This window comes from Triturus cristatus, chromosome 3_1 (genome assembly GCF_964204655.1).
Source record: "Triturus cristatus chromosome 3_1, aTriCri1.1, whole genome shotgun sequence".
In the NCBI taxonomy this organism is placed as follows: Eukaryota; Metazoa; Chordata; class Amphibia; order Caudata; family Salamandridae; genus Triturus; species Triturus cristatus.
In genome coordinates, this window is record NC_140583.1 from 245486958 (window position 1) to 245514642 (window position 27685).

Genomic DNA, 27685 nt, shown 5'->3' on the forward strand with positions numbered 1-27685 from the left:
TTGGCAAATGCTACTGGCCCTCATGAGTTTAGAAAGCTTAATTTATCAGAGCTTTCTCCCAAAATGATCCCAATACTAAGCAATGTTTCATGAAAGGTCATTATCCACTTTTTCTTTCGGTGCCCGGGTGTAATTTTGTTCCCAATACGACCCTGCTTCCTGATGAATAACACAAAAACCCTTCCGTGCTTCTTTTTGTGTATGTCTAGCCTATGGCCCACTCTGCATGGTGGTGACTGGTGGAAAACACTGCAATGTGTTATGGACGGCGGCATGGTGATTTCGTTGGGGCATTCACATTCTAATCTCCCATTGCGACCACTGTGCCCTCGGCCTGGTTGCCCCCACGCCCACTGCCTGCTGCCTGCCTCCTACCAGCTGCCTACCTGCTACCTGCTGACGCCTCCAGCCCAGCGCCCCAGCCGCCGCAGGGCCGACCGACTCGATTTTCGCGCCGGTTTTGCTGCGCCCCCGCCCCCACGCCTGCTGATAGGACCGCGCGCTCCCCGCCTCCCAGCTGACCCGCCCTCCCGGCTCCCTTCTTATGACGCCCCCTCAGCGACCGCGCAGCGGACGCGCGCAGCGGGAGCACCGATTGAGCGCCAAAGGTAAGCCCGTCTGCGCCCGTCCGCGCCTGGACCGCGCCCAGTGCCAGGACCCCTGGCCCCCGCAGACCCCAGCCCACCCGCCGGACCTACGACGCCGCCACCCTCATCGCACTCAACGACGGACGAGTCCCGGGATGCTACCGTGCCACCCCGAGACGCACCCACGGACCCTTCAGCTGCCGCACCTGCAAGTTCACCTGCATCCGGACCCGCCCCACACCAGCACCCGCCAAGCCGAACACCAGCAGCAACCACCTCAAGTGCATCCTGCTCAACACCCGCTCAGTCCACAGACACGCCATCGAACTCTGGAACCTCATCGACACCACTGCTCCTGACGTTGCCTTCCTCACGGAGACCTGGATGAACGCCTCTTCAGCGCCCGACATCGCCATCGCCATCCCAGAGGGCTACAAGATCACCCGGAAGGACCGCACCGCCAACCAGATTGGAGGAGGCATCGCCATCATCCACAGGGACACCATCCGCATCACGACCTACACCGACGACATCCTGACTACCGCCGAACACCTACACTTCCAGATCCACACCGACCCGAAGACCACCCTCAGAGGCACCCTGATCTACCGACCCCCGAGATCACGCACCCAATTCAGCGAGGACATCGCCGACTTCGTCAGCCCGCATGCCCTCCCCTCCGCTGACTACATCCTCCTGGGGGACCTCAACTTCCACCTGGAGAACAACAACGACCACAACACCACCACCCTGCTCGACAACCTCGCCAACCTCGGACTCAAGCAACTGGTGACCGCCCCCACCCACCTCGCCGGACACACACTCGACGCCGTCTTCTCCTCCAGCAAAGACATCGCCTTCAGCCACGCCACAGGACTCCACTGGACGGACCACAGCTGCGTCCACTTCACCTTCAAAAGAACGACGACCCACCACCACCAGCAACAGGTCGCCCGCAGAAGCTGGAGCAAGATCACAGCCGACCAGCTCGCCGCTTCCCTGAGCCAGCACCCTCCCGCCAACTCAGCGAACCCCAGCCAGGCCGCCGACAACCTCACGAAGTGGATCAGCAACTGCGCGGACGAACTCGCCCCACTGAGGACCCCGCCCAGCAGATCCGGCAGCAAGAAGGCCCCATGGTTCACCGACGAACTCCAGAGCTCCAAGAAGAACTGCCGAGCCCTCAAGAAAGCCTGGAGAAGGGAGCCAACACCGGACAACATGACCACCCTCAAGCTTGCCACCCGGAAGCACCACCAACTGATCCGCGACACCAAGAAAACTGCATTCAAGAACCGGTTGGATAACAACGCACACAACAGCAAGGAACTCTTCAACATCGTGAAAGAGCTCTCCAACCCCAACGCCGGAAACAACGACATCACCCCATCGCAAGAACTCTGCAACTCCCTCGCCTCCTACTTCCACAACAAGATCGCGGACATACACAACAGCTTCAACACCCAACCGACGAACGCCACGTCCAACTCGACCGAACCACCGCCCCCCACCACCACCCTCCGCGCCTGGACCCCGATCTGCACCGAAGAAACCGTCCGCATGATGAACTCCATCCACTCCGGATCTCCGACCGACCCCTGCCCTCACCACGTCTTCAACAAAGCCGACGCCGTCATCGCACCCCACCTGCGGGACATCATCAACACCTCCTTCACCACCGCCACCTTCCCTGAGAGCTGGAATCATGCCGAACTCAGCGCTCTACTCAAGAAACCAACAGCGGACCCCACCGAACTCAAGAATTACCGCCCCATCTCGCTGCTCCCGTTCCCAGCCAAAGTCATCGAGAAGACCGTCAACAAGCAACTGGCCGCCTTCCTCGAGACGAACGGATCCCTCGACCCCTCACAGTCTGGCTTCCGAGCCAACCACAGCACCGAGACCGCCCTCATCGCTGCCACCGATGACATCCGAACCCTAATGGACAACGGAGAAACAGCGGCCCTCATCCTACTAGACCTCTCCGCGGCCTTCGACACCGTCTGCCACCGCACCCTAGTGCAGCGCCTCAGCAACGTCGGAATCCAGGAGAAGGCACTGGAATGGATCATCTCCTTCCTCGACGGAAGAACACAGAGAGTCCGTCTACCACCGTACAAGTCAGAGGCCACCAAAGTCATCTGCGGCGTCCCTCAAGGATCCTCGCTGAGCCCAACCCTCTTCAACGTCTACATGAGCCCCCTCGCGGCCATCGCACGCCAACACAACCTCAACATCATCTCCTACGCCGACGATACCCAGCTGATCCTCTCCCTGACCAACGACCCCGCCGCCGCCGGAGCCAACCTTCACGAAGGAATGAAAGAGGTAGCCGAGTGGATGTCGACCAGCCGCCTGAAGCTGAACTCGGACAAGACGGAAGTCCTCATCCTGGGATCCTCGCCCTCCGCCTGGGTCGACTCCTGGTGGTCCCCCGCCCTGGGCACCGCACCCAAACCGACAGACCACGCACGCAACCTGGGCTTCATCCTGGACTCCTCCCTCTCCATGACCAAGCAAGTCAACGCCGTCTCCTCGTCATGCTTCAACACCCTGCGCATGCTACGGAAGATCTTCCGGTGGATCCCCACCGAGACCAGGAAGACTGTCACCCAGGCACTCGTCACCAGCCGACTGGACTACGGCAACGCCCTCTACGCCGGAACCACCGCCAAGCTCCAGAAGAGACTCCTGTGGAAATATGGATTTTTATGATCAGTTATGTCCCCTATCTTGGACCCCAACGGTTTCATGTATAAATCACAAGTACATGTATGTTCCCTCCAGTTCCAGTTATGAAGACGCAAACACTTGTGCGTCCACCGTCAACATGTCCTCTTTCAGATCCGCCATGAATGGGCCGGATATTCTATTTCTAAGTATGAAAGGCCACCGGCTTTATATGGTTCATTTATCTCATTTTTCAGTCCAGGCGAGTGCCCTGATTCTGCCATTAAGCCTTTTCCTGCCTTCTGCCTTTGAAAGCTCCAGTCTGAGCCTGCATCTGTGACCATGAACTTTGTCTCACTCCCTGCGCGGCTAACGGTGCCTGATCCAGCCCGTCGCCTGCCAAGAACTGTATTTCACCTTCAAGATTATCTCCTCCGTCCCTATCCAATGCATTCCTGTCTAGTAGTTTAAGTAAACATTCTTCCAGCTACCGAGCAAAGGGCCCGGCTTCTCTGTCTTTATGCAAGTAATTCATAGCCCTGTTACTATGGAAGATTTCTGCCCTCGCATCTAGTATAGACACTTAGACGCTTGTACACGCACTCACAGTCAGTATAGAATAGATTTTGTTCGAGAGACCTTTCTTTTTGGATAACACAGTTCTTTAAACATAGGATATTAGATATGATTTGGGATTAGGTTGACATAACCCCAGACTTTTGTCTCCACATGTAGAGCTAAATGTCAAGTCCCTTTCTCCCTCTAGTTGCACGTCAATCACACGTCATGCGACTGTGCACGCATCTCTGCCAAATATTTCTGCTGACATTGCAGGATTCTCCAGGTATCCACCCACACATGACAAATTACCCATTATCATCAAGTGGACGCCCACATGGACGCCCACCTTCACGCCTACTTACACGCCCACATGCTCTTATCTCATTCTCTCTTGCTCTTTTGCTTACGTACAATTGAGAAATGTATATATACTGTACTCTGTGAATAATGTTTTGAGAATATTGAGAATACTTTTGAGCCCCTTTCCAGATCCAATTTTGGTGATGGAAATATTCTCCCTTTGACTCGAGTTATTGGAATAAAGCCCTTTTTGAACCTGATACCACAGACTCAGCCTCTTGCTTTATGCATGATCCTATTGGTATTCTGAAAAATTCTGAGAGCGTAATATTTTATTTACCACATAATGGCGCCCGAATAGTTTAATCTCTTTCCCCACACGCCGGAGATGAAGGTCCAGTTTTGCCCCCTTCCATAGCCGTGACGGACTTCAAGCGCGCACGTCGCGGGTCTTCCCACCAACTCCCTCAGGCCAACGAAGGGGACAGACTGCGACCAGGCATCCATACGAGGCGGTGAGGAACGCAGATTGTCCTACCCAGAGCCCACCTGCGAGAGAGCTGTGTCCGAGGTATACAGAGGCCCACCAGATTCCGAAGTTCCGAAGTTCCGAAGTTCCGCGTCGAGTCCAGTCCGGTCCAGTCCAGTCCAGTCCAGTTCAGTTCCGAGGCCTTCCGTTCCGAGCTACCCGGTGAGTACCATTGCCGGGGAGGCGTTCTGACGTGCACATAGGTTGTGCCGGTCAAGACGGGTTTGGGTACACAAATCCGGTCTGCACTGTTTCAGCAGTGTATCTGTACTGTTTAGCAGTATATCTAGTATGTCTAGTATATAATTCAGAATCACCTAGTTAGTGTCGAGTATTATGCTAAGTGATTAGTTCCCTAATGGCCATTGTTGTTCGTTAAATGTTAAATGTTAAATGTTTTAAATACGTTCTACATATTGTGGTGTGAATGACTGTTCATTATTGTGTTTATTGTATTAAGTGTGTTCAAGTAATGAGGTCTAAAAATGCCGCTCTTTTCAAAATTAAGACAGATCAAAACTAGAAAAGGGGTACTCGAAGAAGCTGTTCCCATTCCACCTAGGGACACTCCAGGGTACTTTATGTATCATAAGCATGGCCTAGATGCCGTATTATTTCTTGATTTATGGGTGGACTACACCAAGGATTTACCAGAAAGTCAGAGGTGGCCCGCAGTTGGGACATGGGATGCAGATTGCATCATGAGAGTAGAAGAAGAATTATGGAAAAAGATAGCCAGACAGTAACAGAAAGATGCCATTGAATTATGGCATAAAGAATAGCATAGACGCACAGAGTAAGCGCTCAGAAAAGAAGAGAAAAGTAGGGAGGATTCAGACAAAGCCCGAGAAAACGTGTTAGTTGAGGAAGGTATCCGAGTAAAAGCAGAACAAGTAGATGGACAACGAAACACTCTTATGAAAGAGAAAATGTAGACCAGCTTGGAAGGATGCCATTGAGTTTTGGCGCAAGGAGTCACATAGGAGGTCAGAGTAAGTGTTTCACGAAGCAGAGAGAAGTAGACTGGAGTCTGGAAAAGCCAAGGAAAAGATTTTAAAGGAGGAATTGGAGTAGGTAAAATGAGCGCAGGCTGACGGAGAAAGAAATACTGACGTTGCTGGTATTTATCCCGTCCTTTCAGAGGACCTAGCAAGAGTGGCCCCAGTAGAAAGACCAGTTAGAGTGCCACCGCAAGTACCACGATACATATAATAATGATATAGTAGCCCAAAGGTTCTTGAGCCACCCACCAAATGAACAGCGCATAGCTGGTGTTTTCATGGTCCAACATTTGATTACGTTGTCAAAAGAAAATTGAGAGGGGTGTAGCTGGAGAAGGAGCAACACCTGTGATTTGATGACACCCCTAATGTACAAAGTGTTAATGAAAAATAATTAGTGAAAAGTTTAGCTTGAAAAAAGAATTGTGGGTATTTCGAATTTGCAAATTGTTCAAGAATACAGGTTTGTGTTCTTGGTGGTCCAGTGAGCCAATGTGCTGGGTCAAGTCGGTGAGATTATGACCCCCTGAGTGCAAATTGTATGTAAAAATAATTTTTCAATTGAGCGAATTATTGCAGTTTTTATGGAATTGAGTAGTCTTTTTGTCTTTGACAGCTTCAGAGTGAGGAGAAGGTGGGGGCTGTGTAGAGCAGTATGTGATATAGAAATCGGAGACAGATTCTGACCTTGTAGCCAGTGTAGGTGGGGGCCGGTGAGAGGAGCAGAACAGAGGCACTGCTTAGAAAGCTTCTCTGACATCGCATCTGTGTAATGCCTGCAGCCGGAGCGACGAAAAAAGTTGGCTGGCAGCCCAGGCTCAGGCCGCGCTGAGGGGCTATTTTTAGCTTCTCTGATAAGACAGGGCAGCTGAGAAATGTAAGTCGAGAAAGATTCCCTTGGTCTATTCTGTGCTAAACCAGTGCCCCGGGGAAATGTCTATGGAGAAGATTTGTTTTATTTTTTAGCAATTGTTATATTGCTTCTGGCCAGAAAGTAAAATGTTGCTCTTGCTTGGAATTTTAAGGGCTATGTGCCTATATAAAAACGATTTTCAAATTCAGACATTTTTGAATTGTGGCCACAAGCTGCCACCAGTTGCATTGGATAAATGATCCAGTGGTTAAAAGTCTGTGGGGAGAGATGAGAGGTGCGTCTTCGTCTGGGACATTAGGGTACATTGTGTTGACGAAGATGCATAGCTAATTTTTATGAAAAAAAAAAAAAATAAACAAACAGGTTCGTGTGTTCTTCGTTTTTGATTATTCTTGCTGATTCTGTGTGTCAGACTTGACACGGTGATTTCAGATGGGGGTGTATAGGGCAGGTAAATAAGTTATTGATTATAAGCCTGACAAATTAAGCAGGCCAGAGTGTTCGCCTCTGAGCTGTAGGTACTATAATTGCGCATCACTGCTCATTTATATATGTTAGTGTAATTGTCTATGCTTTCTGTGCTTGGTATACTGATGGCTTGGCATATGTATTTTATATATGTTTTGTTTTTGTGTTGTATTGACCAGTCTGTTTAGCGTTTAATACAATGTTCTCCTGTGCAAGTACAGAGATGGTCGTGACGACGGCAATCTTTGCACAGCGCTTGGCTGGAACTTGTTCACAATTACTAAAATTCACAGACATGATATTACCATTATCATGCTGTCAAAATAGCAGACAACACATTATCAGTGTATGTCTAATTGGTGTTGGAGATGAATGAAACAAAAGAAAAAGGCTATGCAAGACTACAATATTTTTCACATAACTGCCTTTCTCTTATAGACAGGCAGCCTCGGTCATATGTTTCCAGATTGGACATTAAGGAACAATTATGATCTGTGCACTCGCATCTTAACTCTTGAAAGGCCTGTTTTAAATAAGGACTGCCACCACAGAGTGACAAATGAGGCTCGGTATTTAGGGTAATGAGAAAATATCTGACAGGATTTCCTTTTTAAAGTTTGCTTTAGTAAGCTCATTCTTGTAAGTGGTGGCCCCAAAAGTTGACTTGTTTTTAAATTAGGCTATTTATTGTATAGGTGGAAATTATTGCAAAATGACTGATTTCTTTAGCAGATAAATTATTAATTATCAACATTAACAACTGTTCTTAAACTTGGTTTTCCGAATATTTAGGTAATTTAGCATTCCTATTAGGGCCTACTAGCATTAATATTGACTTCAGGTTGGTGTAGGTTCATGTAATAGGGACATTTGCATATGGGATGTCATTTGACCAGCTTATGAGCTAACACAATGAGGTTTGTACATTAATTTGAAGGATTTCTCGCCGTTTCAAATACGCTGTGTATCTCCTATAATTTTGCTTACGCCCAGTAGCTACACACAGGGATTAATAGTGTTGACAAGACACAGGGTTTGATAGTGTTTGACAGCAGTGAAATCTGTTTCAGATTTCCTCCTGTCAAAAAGGGGGGGAAGGAGGAGAATATTGGCTTTCTGCTGGCCCCTGAGGAGGTTCGCTTCCCGCTAGCCCCTTAAGAAATTAAGCCCCTTAGAAATTAGCCCCCTTAGAAATTAAGTCGAGGAAATAGGTATGGTGCTTTCCCCTTTTTCTCATGTTTTATTGTGATCTTTCAGGGGAATTAGTCCAAGCCCCTAATACAGCTTCTACTAAAGTCCTCCCTTGGACACAAGAACACACTGTGGCATTTGAAGAATTAAAGAAAGCTTTATGTCAAGCACCAGTTTTAGCAAACCCTGATTACAACAAATCGTTTATGCTTTTTGTGACAGAGCGGGATGGAACAGCACTATCTGTCCTAACACAAGATCATGCAGGAAAACACGAGCCCTGTGCTTATTTTTCTAGTACATTAGACCCAGTAGCACAGGCTTTGCCTGCGTGCCTAAAATCAGTTGCAGCAACGGCCTTAGCCATAAGACAAAGTGACTTGATAGTGCTGGGCCACCCTCTGACAGTACAAGTACCACACGCAGTAGAGGTTCTCTTGAACCGGACACAAACACAACACCTGACTGTAGCTAGACTGACAGGCTATGAGCCAACGTTATTTCAACCACACATAGAGATCAGACGATGCAACATACTGAATCCTGCTACCCTTTTGCCCTCCAGTACAGAAAGCGTTTCACCACACGACTGTGTTGAAGTAATACATACCGTGACTAAACCAAGACAAGACTTGACAGACGTTGCACTCCCAGACCCCGACCTAACACTATAAGTTGACGGCTCATGCATGAGGACAGGGGCGGGAGAATTAGTGGCAGCATATGCAGTGACTACTGATACTGTAATAATAGAGACTAAAAGAATAGACATATTGTCAACACAAGCAGCAGAGCTCATCGCCCTGACACAAGCGTGCATAAGAGCTAAGCACCTGAGAGTAAACATTTACACCGATTCTCTGGCGAGAAAGAGGTTTCTTGACCTCTCATGGGGCCAAGATACAGCATGGCCCCCATATTCAAGCCCTACTGGAAGCAATACATTTACCAACAGCCATAGCTATCCTAAAATGTAAAGCACATACTAGAGCCACAGATACCATTTCCCAAGGCAATGATCTGGCAGACCGAACAGCTAAACAGACAGCTCAGACCCCACTAGACATGACAAAGTTACAGGTTCAATAAGTGTCCAAAGCCATGACAGTTAGGGATCCTTCCAAGGATGTACAAGACATACAGACACATGCTACTATGGACGAATTAAAGAAATGGTCGGAACAAGGAGGGGTACTGACTGATCAGGGTTGGATGAATAAGGGCAAATCCACATGGTTTCTTCCTGATTCGATGGTACAAGTGATTATAAATACCGCACATAGTCCTGCACACTTAGGAGAGAAAGCAATGATAGATAGCTTACAGAATATATGGTTCAACAAGCACCTGCGTGCAGCAGCGAAACAAAAGGTCAGAACATGTATGATCTGTTGCCAATTCAATCCAGGTAAAGGCATTCCGATGGAACAAGGTGGATTCCATCCACCTGACCACCCTTTTGAAGTGCTCCAAATGGATTATATCCAAATAAACAGATGTAGAGGTTACAAATATGTCCTGGTACTAATGAAGCAGGTGTCCCTTCTGTTAGGGTATACCTGGAAATTCCATTGTGTGCGACATCCTGAAGCAGCAGGCCTTGTAGAAAGACATAAACAGACATTAAAAATTTGCGCAGACAAAGGTGTAGATTGGATGGTAGCCCTGCCGGTTGCCCTCTTTTACATGCGAATGGTAGCTCATTCTAGAACAGGCTTATCTCCCTATGAAGTGGTCTTTGGTAGACCACCAAATATGTGGGCACTCCAATGCCTAAAAGATTACTGATGCTGACAGATTACCTGGCTTCCTTGATGTCTGCACTACTCTCTTGTTGTTCGCAGGTTGCTGCCGCCTTCCCTGACAACACCCAGGTCAAAGAATACTCCATCGCTCCTGGATGGAAGGCGCCAAAGTCAGTGCTCTGGACCACGGGGACGGCCGTTAAAGTCAAAGTGCACCTTCACCACTCTTTTACAAAGGAAAAAGACTTTGAACTTGGATTTTGGATTTTGAACACCATTTTCTAGAGGAGACTCCCCAGAAGTTTCCACAAAGCTAAACTTTGATCTAAGAAGTCAGAACCCATTTGATCAATTAAGTCCACTAGGTGGTGAAGCGGTTGAACATGTATTCTGGCTTGCATAAGATCTTGGACAATAATATTGATAAAAAAAGAGCAAGATGTGCATCACGATAATATGTATCAGCTTAATACTACATGCTATTTTTCCTCCTATTGCCTCACTCTTATACTCCTCCACTAATGATACCATAAAGCACACATTTAGTGATCTGCCATCCTATGAGCTATCATATCGACTTGCCTTACGCAACAATACCTTTATTCAGATGCTGCACCATTCACATCAGACTAGCAATGCTACAGACTGCTGGGTCTGTGGCCGACTCCCCCCTATCAGAACTATAAGGGAGTTTTGCCCCTCTTTCTCTATCCGTTCACACACAATGGCTCCTGTGGAGCATGGTTTAGTTTGATTAATTCCCTAGATTCGAATTCCGCAGTTTATCAAGACAACTGGGTATGGGGAAACCTGAACTTAGTTTTGCTTAAAGTCTGCTACCCTAACAAGGAGGGACTTCCCAAAAGAACAGGAACTGATCTAGAAAATGAAGTATATGGATTAGGTAATTTTACACTTAACCTCATGATCCTGAACGTTGAATCTGAAGCTACACCAATCTTGCCCGCCATGTCCGTATTCCCAGTAAAAGGGGAATTATGTATAAGAAAGAATGGCTCCATACACATGGGCCATAGTAAATGCACCACTGTAATAAAATTCAGTGATCAAGGCAAGTCTACATTTAGAGCTTCTCGTCATTCCTACTTTATATGTGGCCAGACCGCATATATACGCCTACCTCTAGATTGGGATGGTACCTGTTACATAGCATTCCTCCTACCACCTGTTTTCCTAGCTCCTCCTGATTATCATAGAAATACTCATTTAGTACACAATAGACAGCAGAGAGATCTCCCAATTGTCGATTACACTGAAACAGCATGGGAAAAATACACAGATTTCAATAAAGGTTTCTTTCCCTATATAGGTACAGTTACCAATAGTAAGCTGATACGTAGATTAACCAGAACCCTTGAAGCAGTAGTGAACGAAACTATTTCCGCCTTAAGCAATTTAACAGAAGAGCAGTCTGCTATGCGGATTGTTGTGCTTCAAAATCGTCTTGTCCTTGACGTCATCCTGGCCGATAGGGGCGGAGCTTGTAGGGTCATCGGATCAAGCTGTTGCATTTTCATACCAGAAAATTCGCCAACTGTATATAAAGCCATAACTCGCCTTCATAAGATTGTAAGCCAGATACACCAGAATCCAGGCACCTGGACTTGGTCCGGTTGGTTTTGGAGTGTATTATCTACCTTTGGACGGAGGGTCCTATCCTTCCTAGGTATTGGCTTTCTCATACTATTCAGTTGCTGCTTATGCCTACAATGTGGACCAGCGATTTGTGGTCTGTGTGCCACATCGTGTATTCCACCACCAAGATTTCATTCATCCCGGAAGAAAAAAGAAGAACAAATGATGTTATATGAACAGATCAACGGATTGATGAAGATTGATATCTCTTAAGGGCAAGTAGGGGACAAGGAGGGAATGTGGAAATATGGATTTTTATGATCAGTTATGTCCCCTATCTTGGACCCCAACGGTTTCATGTATAAATCACAAGTACATGTATGTTCCCTCCAGTTCCAGTTATGAAGACGCAAACACTTGTGCGTCCACCGTCAACATGTCCTCTTTCAGATCCGCCATGAATGGGCCGGATATTCTATTTCTAAGTATGAAAGGCCACCGGCTTTATATGGTTCATTTATCTCATTTTTCAGTCCAGGCGAGTAGGCCCTGATTCTGCCATTAAGCCTTTTCCTGCCTTCTGCCTCTGAAAGCTCCAGTCTGAGCCTGCATCTGTGACCATGAACTTTGTCTCACTCCCTGCGCGGCTAACGGTGCCTGATCCAGCCCGTCGCCTGCCAAGAACTGTATTTCACCTTCAAGATTATCTCCTCCGTCCCTATCCAATGCATTCCTGTCTAGTAGTTTAAGTAAACATTCTTCCAGCTACCGAGCAAAGGGCCCGGCTTCTCTGTCTTTATGCAAGTAATTCATAGCCCTGTTACTATGGAAGATTTCTGCCCTCGCATCTAGTATAGACACTTAGACGCTTGTACACGCACTCACAGTCAGTATAGAATAGATTTTGTTCGAGAGACCTTTCTTTTTGGATAACACAGTTCTTTAAACATAGGATATTAGATATGATTTGGGATTAGGTTGACATAACCCCAGACTTTTGTCTCCACATGTAGAGCTAAATGTCAAGTCCCTTTCTCCCTCTAGTTGCACGTCAATCACACGTCATGCGACTGTGCACGCATCTCTGCCAAATATTTCTGCTGACATTGCAGGATTCTCCAGGTATCCACCCACACATGACAAATTACCCATTATCATCAAGTGGACGCCCACATGGACGCCCACCTTCACGCCTACTTACACGCCCACATGCTCTTATCTCATTCTCTCTTGCTCTTTTGCTTACGTACAATTGAGAAATGTATATATACTGTACTCTGTGAATAATGTTTTGAGAATATTGAGAATACTTTTGAGCCCCTTTCCAGATCCAATTTTGGTGATGGAAATATTCTCCCTTTGACTCGAGTTATTGGAATAAAGCCCTTTTTGAACCTGATACCACAGACTCAGCCTCTTGCTTTATGCATGATCCTATTGATATTCTGAAAAATTCTGAGAGCGTAATATTTTATTTACCACACTCCAACGGATCCAGAACGCCTCAGCCCGACTCATCCTCGACATCCCACGACACAGCCACATCTCCGGACACCTAAGAGACCTGCACTGGCTCCCGGTCAACAAGAGAATCACCTTCCGTCTCCTCACCCACGCACACAAAGCTCTTCACGACCAAGGCCCGAGCTACCTCAACAACCGCATCAACTTCTACGCTCCCAAACGACACCTCCGATCAGCCAGTCACGCCCTCGCCGCCATCCCCCGCATCCGAAGAACGACAACAGGAGGAAGGTCCTTCTCCTACCAGGCCGCCAAGACCTGGAACTCCCTCCCGACCGACCTGCGCCTGACCCAAGACCACCTCGCCTTCAGGAAGAAGCTCAAGACCTGGCTGTTCGGGTAGTGGCAGCAGCCCCCCCCCCCCCCCAGCGCCTTGAGACCCTCCGGGTAAGTAGAGCGCTCTATAAATGCCTATGATTGATTGATTGATTGATTGATTTTAAGAGCTTTTATGACAAGCATCGGCAATCCAAATAGATTTGGGTTGTGTTTTAATTCCCGAATTTGTTTTTTAGAAAAGCCTACTGCAGTGAATAAAGTGCACACACAATATTGCTTACTTTATACACTGTATTAGATACATATTTTAATATGTGATGTTTCAGTGTATTTTGAGTGTACAATAGACCCCGATGAACGGCGAGGCAAGCACACCAAAGGAGGCGCAGTGATGCACCAAACATTTTGTGGCATGAGGTGCGAGAGAATACTCCTCTACGTGAAGCCAAAAACAACTCTGTGCAGATTTTTAGAGTCAGTAACAATAGGTGTTACAGACGACAACTGAGGTATTAAGTCAAACTGAAAAAGTCTTCCCAAAATCGAACGCAAACCATACTTACATTTATAGACCAGTTGACATGGAGGGGATGCTGTGAGCTCTTTTGATGCGTTAGGGAGTTAAAGGTGTGCGGAATGAGTTTGGGTGTATACAGCTGCAGTGATCCACATATGTGTGGCGTGTGGGAAACTCTCTCACGAATTAAGTGGCCATAGAAGTGGGAATAAGTAGAAATTCTTTTAACAAGGCAGGTGAGCCATGAGATTCACTCGTGCGGGTACGGTGGTGTGGGGAAACCCAATGAGCTGTGGATTTAGGAAGCAAGTTATTTGAGGATTGATAAACCTCCATTCAGGTGTAAGACAGCAGTGATGTGGGGACTGTGGAAGACTCCACTAGGTGTTATAGAGACACTAGTGTGGGGACTGTGCTGTAGGCATTGTGAGAAAGTCTAGGTGGAAGGGAGGCACTTACACATCTGATACCCAGTAGTTTGATTGGTGTGTGACGTCAGAAATGATTAAGCTTCCAAAAGGTGTAATGGGTTATTTGTTGGGACTCTATGACACTCTAAAAAGCGATGTTGTGGCAGAATAAGCAAAGCACCACTAACGCATACATGAGCTGTAGTGTATGAAATAAATGGGGCGCAATTGAAGTGTAGGAGGTAAATGACAAACAGGATAAGTGATGCACTATTGAAGCGTAGGAGGTCAGTAATGAATGGAATAAGTGAGGCACTAATGAGTGTAGAAGGGCAGTAATGTAAAGAATAAGTGGGGCACTATTGAAGTATAGGCAGTGCTTAATTTGAGACAATGGTTTCCAGGTGCTCAGCACTGGTACTTAATTGTCAACACCTGCACTTTCGACAGTCTGCCACTTGGTGGTGCTGTTTATCTAATTTAGAGATGAGCACATAAACAGTTGTTCATTAACTCAATATACACCAAAAATGACTATTACCTACCATTCAAATTATTCTTATTACTTAAGGGGCTATGAATAGTCTGAATTGTCACAGTTGTACGAGTGTGATGGTTAGTAGTTGTGTTATTCGCAGCACTAGCAGGGACAACGGGTGGTGCGAGCGGCAGTGGCCTTCTGACGAGGGTCCTGATACTTATTTCTTTACAAATTAAGCACTGAGAGTAGGTCAGTAATGTATGGAATGAGTAAGATGCTACTGAAATGTAGGAGGTTAGCAATGACTGGAATGAGTGAGATGCTATTGAAGTGTAGGAGGTCAACAATGGATGGAATGAGTGAGATGCTATTGAAGTGTAGGAGGTCAACAATGAATGGAATGAGTGAGATGCTATTGAAGTGTAGGAGGTCAACAATGTATGGAATAAGTGAGACGCTATTGAAGTGTAGGAGGTCAACAATGAATGGAATGAGTGAGATGCTATTGAAATGTAGGAGGCCAATAATGTATGGAATAAGTGAGACGCTATTTAAGTATAGGAGGACAGCAATATACGTAATAAGTGAGATGCTATTGACGTATAGGTGATCAATAATGTATGGACTAAGTGAGATGCTATTGAAGTGTAGGAGGTCAACAATGAATGGAATGAGTGAGATGCTATTGAAGTGTAGGAGGTCAGTAATGAACGTAATAAGTGAGACACTACCAAAGTATAGGAGGTCAGTAATGTATGGAACAAGTGAGATGCTATTGAAGTGTAGGAGGTCAATAATAATCAAATAAGTGAGACTATTGAAGTGTAGGAGGTCAGTAAATGTCTAGAACAAGTGAGGCACTATTGGAATGTAGGAGGTCAGTAATGTATGGCATAGTTGAAACACCACTGAAGTGTAGAAGGACAATAATGAATAGAATAAGTGAGATGCTATTGAAGTGTAGGAAGTTAGTAATAAAGGAAATAAGTGAGAAACTAAAGAAGTTTAGGAGGTCAGTAATGAATGGAATTACTGAGGTGTTTTTGAATTGTAGGAGGTCAGTAATGTATGGAACAAGTGAGATTCTATTTAAGTGAAGGAGGTCTGAAATGTATAGAATAAGTGAAACTCTATTGAAGTGTAGGAAGTCAGTAATATATGGTGTAGGAAACTGGAATTTTGGTGCAGTTGTCCCCCAACTTTTTGCCCCCTTTAGAACTACTAGATGCTGATTTTCGCCGCTGACAGTCACTGAGGCCTGTTAACCAGACCGCAGTGCCAGTGGTCTTTCCCCTAAAACAAGAAAAGTCTAATGTTAACCCAATTGGCATGGACTTTAGCACCCCTGTAAGTCCCTAGTAAATGGTACCTCTAGTACCTAGGGCATGGGTACTAAAGAGGGTCCCTAAGGGCTGCAGTATGTCTTATGCCACCCTAAGGGACCCCACACACACTGCATGAAGGCTGCCATTGCAGACTGTTGTCATGGTGCAAACCAAGAGTGAAAACACTACATGTCACACTCACTGTGCGTCATGTCAAAGTTACTGCATGTAATATATGTAAGTCACCCTTCCAGCAGGGCTTATAGCCCTAAGTCTGGGTGCATTATATTACACGTGAGGGCATATTTGCATGAGCAGATATGCCCCTGTGCTGTCTAGTTCAATTGCTAAATGTCACAAGTGAACAGGGAAGCCATCTAAAGTATATGTACTGGGCACTGGTCATTATGAGTTCCCCAGCTACATGATGGTGTCACTGAAACCTATGGTGTTTGGTATCAAACTTCTTGTTTTAATAAATCCATACTGATGCAAGTAGTGGATTTATTAAGATATGCATCCAGAGGGTACCTTAGAGGTGCACCCTGAAAACCTACCAGCCTCTTAGTGTGCTGGCTGACTGGTATCATCCTGCCTGCCACCACAGACCTGTTTCTGACCCCCTGCAAGTGAGAGTCCAAACTCTCTGAGGTCAGAAGCAATCCAGCAGGATGGCTAATGAATCTGCACACCAAGGCCAGGGACTTCAAAGCCCCTCCCACCTTTGATATATGGCCCCAGCTTCCCCCTGACCTGGGAGATGCCGCCACCTGCCCTGCGACCCATTTGGCACCAGGATAGGCGGAAAATCATCTATGCAAAGAGGTATGGAGCACTACCAGGCCAGTCACACCCCTAAGGTGGGCTGCCAGATGTGCCCCACGACAGAAGGATTCCACAATCTTATTTTTGGTGGAATTAGAAACTCTGAGATAGGGTTATGCCCACTCCCCACAGGAGGAGGTCATGTGGGGGATGCAGTGACCCCAAGGGTATGTAGCTCACTGGCTACTATCCTACACTCCCCTTAACACCCCTAAATTCAGTATTTAGGTGGCCCCCAAACACCACAAACTCAAATTCCCCTGACACAAGAAGATGAGGGACCAAGAAGAGCCAAAGAATCGGTTTACTGGTGGACTTTGCTGCCAAGCCCTGCCTGCTCGTTCCTGTCCGACAATCATGACAATCATGACAATCATGACAATCCTAACAATCATGTCAATCCCACTTGTTCTACAGCTGTGCATCCCCCAAAAGCCTTGGAGAGCTTCCAGGACTTCACCCAGCCATCAGCATCTCCCTTGAAGGGGAGTGGCCTCTTCCCTGCAGCCAGCAGGCACCGACCGCAACGTCCGGTTCACCATTCTGCTGACCCACCCGGTCCACCGATGCAGCAGCCACCCAGGAGGAGGTTGCAATGCTTCAGGAGGCCAGACCCATCCCCTACCAAGTGTGAAGATGCCAGACCAACCAGAGCCGCCCTGCAGCAATACATGGGAAGCAGCAACCAATGCTTGTTTGAGTCCAACACTGCAAAGACCTTCCAGCCAACAAGGGACGTCAGCACTGCAGAGGCCAGTACCAAGAGTGGCCCAGCTGTCCTGTTTTGTCCCCCTGTGCAGGTATATCCGAGAACCATGAGCGCTTTAGACACATGTGCCCAGCCGACCATGTCCCCCTCCACTCGAGATCTCTAGCCCGGGTCCACGGCAACCAACTATGCTACCCTGTTCCTGGGACACTCAGGAACCGAGCCACCTGCTGGCTTTGAAGTATAGAAGGCCAATAATGTATAGAATAAGTGAGGCACTACTTAGGCGCTGGAGGTCAGTAATGAACAGAGTAAGTGAGACGCTACATAAGTTTAGGAGGTCAGCAATGTATTGAATACTTCAGATGCTATAGAAGTGTAGGATGTCAGTAACGAATGGCAAAACTAAGGTGCTATGGAAGGGTAGGAGGTCAGTAATGTATGGAATAAGTGAAATGCCACTGAAGTGTAGGAGGTTAGTAATGAATAGAATACGAGAGGTGCTATTGAAGTGTAGGAGGTCAGTAATGAACTGAATTAGTGTTTCCATTTCTATTGAAAGGTAAGAGAACAATAATATAGGGTATAAGCAAATCCCTTTGAAGTGTAATAGGTGATTAATGTGCAGAATACATGAGTCTCGACAAAAGTGTGGGAGATCAGAATAATAATAAATATGTGAGATCTTATTGAGGGGCAACAAATCTGTAATGTGCAGTGTAATTGACAACAGCAATGGTGATAAGGAGCAGCCTGTAAACAAAGGGCCTTCCACGGAACACTGTTTCACAGACCGCGGGCCTAGTTGCGCCGGACCTCTTTTGATGTTTTCAGAAAGCTCAAAAATCTTATCGGAAATTGCGTTAACCAAGTTAACATTGATTAGAGATTTTCCATTGCTGTTATCAGCCTGGACAAGGCTGAGGTCTTTGTGTAACCTCTGAGCAGCGAGTTTTCCATTGCCTTGCGTCATTATCACTGCTTGGTCCGTAAGTGACGCAGGTACGAGAATACTCCTGCCTTCAGTCCTTCATGTTCTAGGTATTGCATCAGATGCAGACGCGGACACCAGAGTGCTGCTGCATCAGAAATGATGCTCTGCGACAGTGCCCTTGCTTCCCATGCATTGGTGGTAGGAGGTCCACCTCCTGCTCCAGTGAGGCACAGCCAACGCTTTAGCATGCTTTCTTTAGGTGCAGGCACACTATATGTCCCTAAGGGACAAGTTCTATCTTTAACCAAAACAAAGATTCCTCCAGACTTGAACATCACACAGGTTTGAATGAGATAGGCCTACCCTTTGAAGAGAACAGATAATCCTAGCCGTGAACTGGTCTGTCAATCCAGGGCAGGTAGCACCCATGGCTGGTGATCAAGGTGACCCCCGCAAACAAATCCACCATTCCTGTCTCTTCAGTTGGAGACTTGAATAGAAGCACACCCCTACCTTGGGGTCAGTGCCTCCTAAATAATTTCGGCAGGTCTGAAGGTGGCAGAGGTCAGATGCCAGGGTCAGTTTCAAGTGGTGGGTCTTATTTTCTCACTGGTTTGTTGCCTCTCTCCAGTCAGACAACTGTAATCCGAAGGGGTTCTACAAGTGGAAGTTTTAGTGATTCTTAAAATGATGGCATCTTCGAAATAATATTGCCAATGATAAACTATTCTTTCATACCAAAATTCTTTATGTTAAAAACTATGTGTCTATATTCAATGCCATTCAATTGTTTAGGGAAAAATTGTGCTGTGAGCATTTTTCTGTCTAAATGAGTCTATAGGGCTGCATTAGAATTTGGAGGAGAAAGTACTCCATTGCAATGGCGACGGAATACCTTCTCCGGCAAATGAAGGTCCGCCCACCCGATTTACAGTTGGGTGGATCTTAAGTATGTCAGCGATAGAGACTACTACGTCTCCATCGCTGACACACTCTTCTGACGAAGTTAGGGACGTCAGATGTTTGGCCATTTGACCGCCGACCTGATTTAAAGTGGGCGGTTGAATGGCCAGTTTTTACTCTCTCTTGTCGTTCTGAAAAACCTGGTGGTAAGTGACAGTAAAAACGTTTAAATCGCCCAGGGCTCTTTCTAAATTTGGTGAGTGGGGGACCCTTGGTATGGAAGGAGTAAAGTACTCCACCATCCAGACAGACTCACCTACGCCCCACAACCTCTAAATCAACCCCTAAGATGCTTCCATTCCAGTACTGAATCACAAGTTTCAAGGAGAGTCTCTTGTATCTGGTTGCAGCACACAAACGTGCATATTGAAAAACATTTCCTACATAATTGTGTGAGTAGTTCCTGTTGCTTCGCTTGTTTATCCAGTTTTTGTCTTTTGTTAGACACACGGGGCCGTAGCACATAAAATGAACATTGAAAGTTCTACCTTGGAGAGCGGTCTCTGCTGTAGTTGTGGCCTGAAGCGCGTCCTAAATGGTGCTGGAGCAGTTTTTTTTTACCACTTTAGACTATGGTAAATCATTGCTTGTCGGGGGAGCTTTAAAGGCATTTGCTACTTTTGGCTGGAAATGGAGCAGTATTTGTTGACACGTTGTTGTATGGAAACTCAAGTCCAGACAGGTCAAACAAAAAAGTGTATATTTGTCACAGCATACCAAGCAGGACCCCCCTGCTTCAGAGGCATCCCTCAACTGTGCCCATCTGCCACAGTGGAGACTTCATAATAGAGCCATCAACATTCTAAGGGGGAAGAGGAAGAGAATGGTAAGCTCCAGAGAGGAGTAGATACAATGGTTCCAACAAATACAACACACATCTAAAGTAAAAAAAGCAGAACACATCACATTAACATACCCAAAACAACATAACATCACAATTAAAACATAACATACCACAAACAACAAAAAAGACCACGTAACAGAACAACCACTACACAACACAGTGATATCACATTGGAATAATGCAGCACATAAACACAGGAACACAAACAGAATGGAACACATCACCACCACAGCAAAATATCACAAAACAAATCTGTACAAACATTCTTGTAAAATATTATCACCTCCAGACACTTGCAGTAAAGTGGTAATGTGGATGCAAAAGTTGTTTGCACCAAACACTGCTTCACTCACCACTAAAATATCTTGACACCAAGAAACTTATTGATACTAAGAAAAGTGTATTGTGATCCGGCCCCAGAGGTTTGGAAGTCCACTGTGTTGTCTCTGAAGTCTTGTAAAACAGGTCACTGATAACATGTACACAAATGGTAACCTCTCTACCCTCCAGCACAGCCCTGCACAAAGGGCCAGTTAACGAGATTAAACATATCACAGGATTTATTAGGGGAAAGGCTATTTTAAGCCAGTGACGTAACTTTTGTGGTTCTATTGCTGCAGGAACATTCATAAACACCCCACTCTGCGTGCCGCATTTTTAAATATCAGACTCTTAAACATCAAACACCTGGGCACGTTTTGCAGGGGATTTGTTAATTGACTAGGACTGCCCACTCCTCTGCCCCCCCCCCCTCCTCCCCCGCCACGTGTATGACGTATCTCATGTGGGTGGTGCAAGGCCAGGCTGCTACTGACATAGGACAGCTGACTTTTATATCACTTTCACCTCGTAACGTTACCTAAAAGTCAAACATGCCACCTGGAGGCAGCCGAAGGGAGAGCACACGCACAGGGCGGCGTTGAGCAGCCTCCCACTCTCCATAGATCCAAAGACGCCAGAAAAGAATTGACAAATGTGGTAATGCTGGATTGCTCTATTTTCTGACATTGTTCTTATTGTTTCCGTTTTTTATATCCCCAGCTGTACTGGAGAGCCTTGTGTCTGGATGGCACTGATTGTATCGCAATGGCTGCCCAGTCTCCTTAGATTATGAATTATTGAAATGTATGCAGAAGCTATCACGTTCTGCACTCAGTCAATAGCATAACTGTGAACTGAGCTTGTATGACTGCTTGCATGTGGACTGGTGCAGTGCAGCCCTGCATAAAGCACCCGAGTGCTGAAGAGGAGGGGAGACAGAGCAAGGAGAGGAGCGAGGGATTGATGCAGGAGGTGGGATACAGTCAGGGAGGGGGGATGGGAGGTTCCAGGAAGATGCTCTGTGATGAGCAGAACGATGGTCTGCGAGAGAAGGGACGTGGTTGCTCTAGAGGGTTTAGTTGGGGCACACATCCCCTGGGTTTCATAAACTGGCAGTCACAGTGCAGCCAGGCTTTGCCTACAGGGTATGATTTTGAGCTCTCTTCTGAAGTAGGCGATGTGTAGGGGCTTCCACAGCCTCAGACATAACAGGGCAAAGCTGGTGGCTGGATTTCCCCTTCCTTCTCTCCTGGATTCGAGCCTGCCAATGTGCTAGTGAGGGTCTTGCGAACTGTTCTTGATGTCAAGACTGTGATCGCCAGGTCCGCATCGCGTTGTCCCAGTGCCCAGATCTGTGACTCCATTCCACACTGATGCAGTAGGATGTCATCATTTGCTGCTTTACAGATAATTATCAGGCTGTTTGTGCACTTAGACTCCGGCAACCGTCACCTAATGAAGCCTCTATAAACAGATCAAATACAATTTCTTACAAATGGAGGTGCACTAAACATAAAATACAAAGTCCAAAAGGTTTTTTCTCTTCTTTTTTCAAAGCTTTTATTTCATAGATGATAAATGCGCAGAAAACAGCCAACGCGTTTCGTTCCTATATACACAAATTGACGGAACTTCTTCAGGGCTTAAGTCGACAGCAAGATAGTTTTTAAATTTCAAAATAGAGTTCACAGATTGAAAGATGAATATTTTCTTTAATCCGATGTATGAACAATTCAAATTTGCCGGCTGTATTGCACCCGTGCACCTTGAAAGCGTGGCATTTATATCGATCGAAGCTCCTCAGTAGGAGCAAAATATACTTGTCACCTTAATAAGTGGTTCCGTTTCGCTCTCCGAATCGTCAGACGCATTTATCATCTATGAAATAAAAGCTTTGAAAAAAGAAGAGAAAAAACCTTTTGGACTTTGTATTTTATGTTTAGTGCACCTCCATTTGTAAGAGACTTTATGGAATGTGCTTGAATTGAAACAAAAATGTATGCAGTTTACAACCAAAGTGAGGAGTGAGGTTTGAACTCTTCTAACTGTGTCTTTTCTTTTCAGTGCATTTGCAGGTGCTCCTGGGAGCCGGGCTGGCTCTCCTCTGCTTCTGTCTCCTTCTTGGTTGCGCTATGTGTTGGCGTCATGTAAAGAGACGCAGGTCCAGCACCTGTAAAACATGTTGCAAACCTGAAGCCACAGCGGTGGACTTGGCACTGGCTGTACCTCCAAAGACCACGCCCATACCTATCAGAGTGCAGTACCAAGAAATGGATGGAGAGGTACTGGAAGGGGTGTCGACAGCAGAAATTGGTTCGCCTAGTCCTGGATTTCTGAGCCCAGGCCAAAGCAACGTTCATGGACGCAGCTCCCTCTCAAGTCCCTCCCCCTCAAGTCCCTCCCCCTCAAGTCCCTCCCCCTCTCCTAAACTCAGCCTGTACTCCAAGACCAAGAGAGCGCTGGAGCGTCGATGTACTGTCTCTGGAGACAGCCTGTTGTACAACGAGCACAGCCAGTTGGTGAGCTCTCAGTTTGGCTCTCAGGTGTCCCACTCGCACACGCTGCCGAACAACCTCTCGGGCATGAAGCCCAAGCAGCGTCCTTTGCTCCATTTCACGCTCTTCTACTCGCATTCTGAGGCTACGCTCACCGTGACTGTCATTGGTGTGTCTAGCTTACCCAAGCGGATGCGTAATACCTGTGATTCTTATGTCAAGGTCTACTTGTTGCCTAAGTTCATCGAACCCCGACAGACGGCCCTGCGGCGCAAGAGCCTGAACCCTGAATTTAGAGAGACATTTCACTTTGGGACCTACAGCATGGAGGAGCTACAAGGGTTTGCTGTCCGCCTTGCTGTCTATGTCCGGGAGTTCCACAGCCTGAGGGACTCCTTCATCGGAGAGGTGGTCTTCCCCTGCTCGCAGGGCATCTGGAACCCAGAAGAACCGTCGGGATACACCAGGGAACTGTCCAGCAGAAAAACGAAACTCAAGAAGGTGAGGATCTGTGTTGGGGCAAGTTCCCTTTCCAAGTGTGAGTGTTGGCAAGGGGTTTCCTGAAGGAAAGATGGAGTGTGTAGTGTGAGAAAGGCAACAAACACACAATGCAAGAAGCCAGTACTAGATGTAATGTCTCTTGAGTCTTTTCAGATAATCTAGTGGGTAAAAATGGGTGGTACTACTTAAATCAACACATACGGATCAATACTAGACTAGTGACAAATCTAGGGGTCGGTTCATCAAGGTTTCACTCAACGCAGCAAGAGACCTTGCTGCCCTGCGAAGCACGAAAGGGAGAGGTCAGCTTCTGCAGCACACTTAGAAAGAGAATACAAGTGGAAATAAAGATATTCCTCCTTGTTGCGCCTCTGGTGGGAAGGCATACAATTCTGATGCATTCCCAGGTCTTCCAGTGTTGGTAAATCTGGGGATGCGTCTAAATATCCCCACTCCACCCATGTAATTCCCCCAACATGCACTGTAACGCAAGGCAGCGGCATGAACTGCCTTGCGTTACACCAGATTTATCAATCTACACAGGGCTATGCAGAGTGGCATTGCGTGAATTGGTAAATCTGAATCTAGGTTGTGCAGCACACTGCGTCACCTTTTGTGGTGCAAGGGTGACGCAAAACGTTGATAATTGTGACCCCTAGTGGTTGCGGCCCAATAGGTGGCCTTTTTTTTCCCTCCATGACTGTAACAGCTTCAGCAGGTGGCTCCGTCATTAGGAATACCTGAGTCAGGGGAAATTCCTATTTTTGCTGGATATCCTATTTATGCCCTTCTCTCCGTAAGGCCATTTCTAGCATCTCCCTCTTCATTGGCTGTGAAGCATTAAATCATGATCTTGCCTGCTGATCATTAGAAGTATTAGCAAAAATGAGTTTCCTGCGCCCAGCATGGTCTCCGGTGTCCAATACTTGACATTTCTGCATTATAGTAGCCTCCCACAGAGGGCTTACTCTAACAAACCTTGGGTCATCACTCCACTTGTGATTCATCTGGGAAGTGGCTGAATATTGGTTCAGGTAGAGCCAGAATATAACTCATTCCTTCTTATGTTTAAGTATCTCCTCTCCAGAAATCTTCAGAACAGAGAAACTAGGTAACGTAGGTGAGGATAACCCTATCTGAGCAACAACAGAGGGGCGGGCATTCATTTTCAGTGCATGCTATCCAACCCTACATCAGACTAATGGCCTCATTTATGGTGTGCCAGGGGTCCAGCAAGGTGAGCAGATGCCCCTACCCTACTTCCCCCTGGCAGAAGAACATCTGTCTTATATAGACTTCCACACCTGCCTAGCAGGGATCTTTCTTCCTGCGGTAAATTAATCGGTGCAGTGGATTCTCTGTAGATGGGGCTGAATGCCAGGCAGGTGCCAAGATGTTTTGCGTGCTTGGCATTTATTCTTTTTTGTTTTACACAAACACACCCTCAAAGCCAATCTTTGGCAGTGCTCCTCTGATGCTTTATGTGATGCATCTCGTAACTTGATTTGACCTATGTGCACTACATGTGTGCACAATATTGTTATGCTATTCCAGCTTCCTAGATTCAGGCCCTTGTGCAGAGGAATGCACAGATGTATCCCACAGGCATGTTCTCCCTCTACCTTAGCGGAAAGTCTAACTCTTTTACCTGGTTTTGATGCACAGTATATTTCAGGGTAACTGAGAAAAATTCCAGACAGTGCAATATGAGTACCACTTTACCAGGACTTGTCTTCTTTCCTTGTTAGTTCTAATAGAAATGCTATGAAAGATGGGGCTTTCGATGTTGTATTGTCATAAGACCATGTCGCTAAGAGCCTTGTGGTTCTGGGCGGACTCAACAGAAGAACTACGTAACTTGCTGGAAGATGTTAAGGTGTGGTTATTAACGGTTATGATGTAATGAGAGTGCAGTGTGTGACTGTATGCTGAGGAATAAAGACATCTGAAACAGAACTCCGTGTGTGGTGTATTTAGTTGCATGCTCCCGAGCCGGGGAGGACACTACAGATGTCTGCACTCTGGAGGCAGTCACTGGTCTGCGAGCATAGAGGAGCAGTGGGAGAAGATGAGTCTGATATTATGGGTTTGAAGCAGAGTGGCTTTAATAGTGACATCTGAGGGAATTATGGTTTGGGGTGTCCAACCTTTACTGTAATAAGAGCTATTTATGTTTAATGAAAACTCATCCTGTGAACTAATATTATTAGTGTTGTAACAGCACCCATATCAAACAAGATTGCATTAGCTGCCTCCATATGAAAGATTACCAGCATCTATCACTCCATTGCATCAGGCATTGCTGCCAGCAGTATAGTAAAAAAAAGGCTGCATCAATCTAGACTACCTCTACATGAGCAACACATAACAGCCATATGTATAGTGCCCCTTGCACCAAGGTAATAACGCTAGCAATCAGCCGCGGTCGGTAGTAGGAGTACCTGCAGGGCGGTGACGTGGGGAGGGGGAGGGGCAGGGTGGGGGGTAGGAAACTATGGATTACGGAAGTTTACAGGTAAGTTAACATATAAATTAATAAAACTAATTTCGTTGCATGCACTGCATCCCCAAATGCGATGCAGTGCACGCAACGAAATTCGTTTAATTAATTTATATGTTAACTTACCTGTAAACTTCCGTAATCCATAGTTTCCTACCCCCCACACTGCCCCTCCCCCTCCCCACGTCACCGCCCTGCAGGTACTCCTACTACCGACCGCGGCTGCTAGCAATAAGTCTGCCAAATGCCACCTGATTTGCCACTGAAATATCAGCTTAAAATATATTTTGGAAATTCAGCCATTTTTCTCTGAACATCAGCTTATGAGGGCTGACAAGCATTTTCATCTCGTATTTTCACTTTAAATTTTGGTATACATCAATTAATTCAACCAAGCAAAATATCTAAATATAGTAGGCTGGCCTACACACACGAGAGCTGCTTACACAGTAGCTCACAAGCTACTCGTTGGAGATGCCTGGTTCATGTCAATGTGAGGCCTCTTCCTCCCATCTCCTTATGTTATGTGTAGGCCCTCAGATGCTCTGGGCTGGTAGTTGGCAAACACAGATCCATAATGTTGCTCTCCAACCCCAAAGTGTTCATATATCAATCAACTATGCCGGCTTCAGACTCACAACGTTACATTCTAATTATCTCCATTAGACAATGTCCTGCAGCAATCCAGGCAGTTTGTCACCCGCAGCATACCAAACTACCTGAAATGTAATTAAAACTGTGGGAAAAGGTCCTGCTCCACTCGTGCTTAATTTGAGCTGGTGGTTTCCGGTGCTCTGCACCAGCACTTAATTGTCAACACCGGTGCTTATGACAGTCTGCCACATGGTGGCGCTGTTTACAAACTATAGAGACAAGCAGATCAACAGTTGGTTATTAATTCAACACTCCTTAAAATGGCTATTGCCTGCCTTCCAAGCCCATCCTACAGCTTTGGGGGCCTGGAATAGTTTGAATTGTCACACTTGCAGGGTTTCTTGGTCATTCGTTGTGTGGGTTCTGTCATAGGTGGCGCTGACAGGGGCAATGGGCTTGTGCAAGCTGCAGTGGCCTCCTGATGAGAGCCCGGCACATCTTTTTTCACAAATTAAGCACTGTGCAGCTCCACTAGTCCTTAAATGAAGTAATCAAACGACCTACCTGCATAGTAAATTATCTAATTCTCATAAACACGAGCATAGACCAAACCAGAGCATTTTCTTTTCACAGAGCTGTGACACACGCAGGGAACCAGGGATTACCTGATCCCAGAACAGTTAGGCGTGCAGGGAGCCAGATCTATAGAAACACACAACCCTTGCATCTAATGCTCATAATGAAAGCACAGGGTACCAGAGCATCTATCATTAGCTGAGCAGAGGCAGAGGCAGGGAGGGGCAGAGCCCCTCCTTCACAGAGAGACACACAACAAACCAGGCTAGCTCATTCTGCAGAGTAGGAAGAGACAGGGGAAACCAGAGTGTCTCATGTTCACAGAACAGGCAGATTGACGCTGGGAAGCAGAGTGTGACATTCCC

At 46.5% G+C, this 27685-nt stretch overlaps 1 protein-coding gene across 1 annotated transcript in view; it reads left to right on the forward strand.

Moving 5' to 3' along the window:
• LOC146860020 (synaptotagmin-5-like) overlaps positions 1–27685 on the forward strand; it is a 173377-nt gene that overhangs the window by 86662 nt on the left and 59030 nt on the right. Inside the window, exon 2 of the mRNA XM_085643784.1 lies at positions 22719–23650. Coding sequence (XP_085499910.1) covers positions 22719–23650 — 932 coding nt within the window. The remainder of the gene's footprint in view (positions 1–22718; positions 23651–27685) is intronic.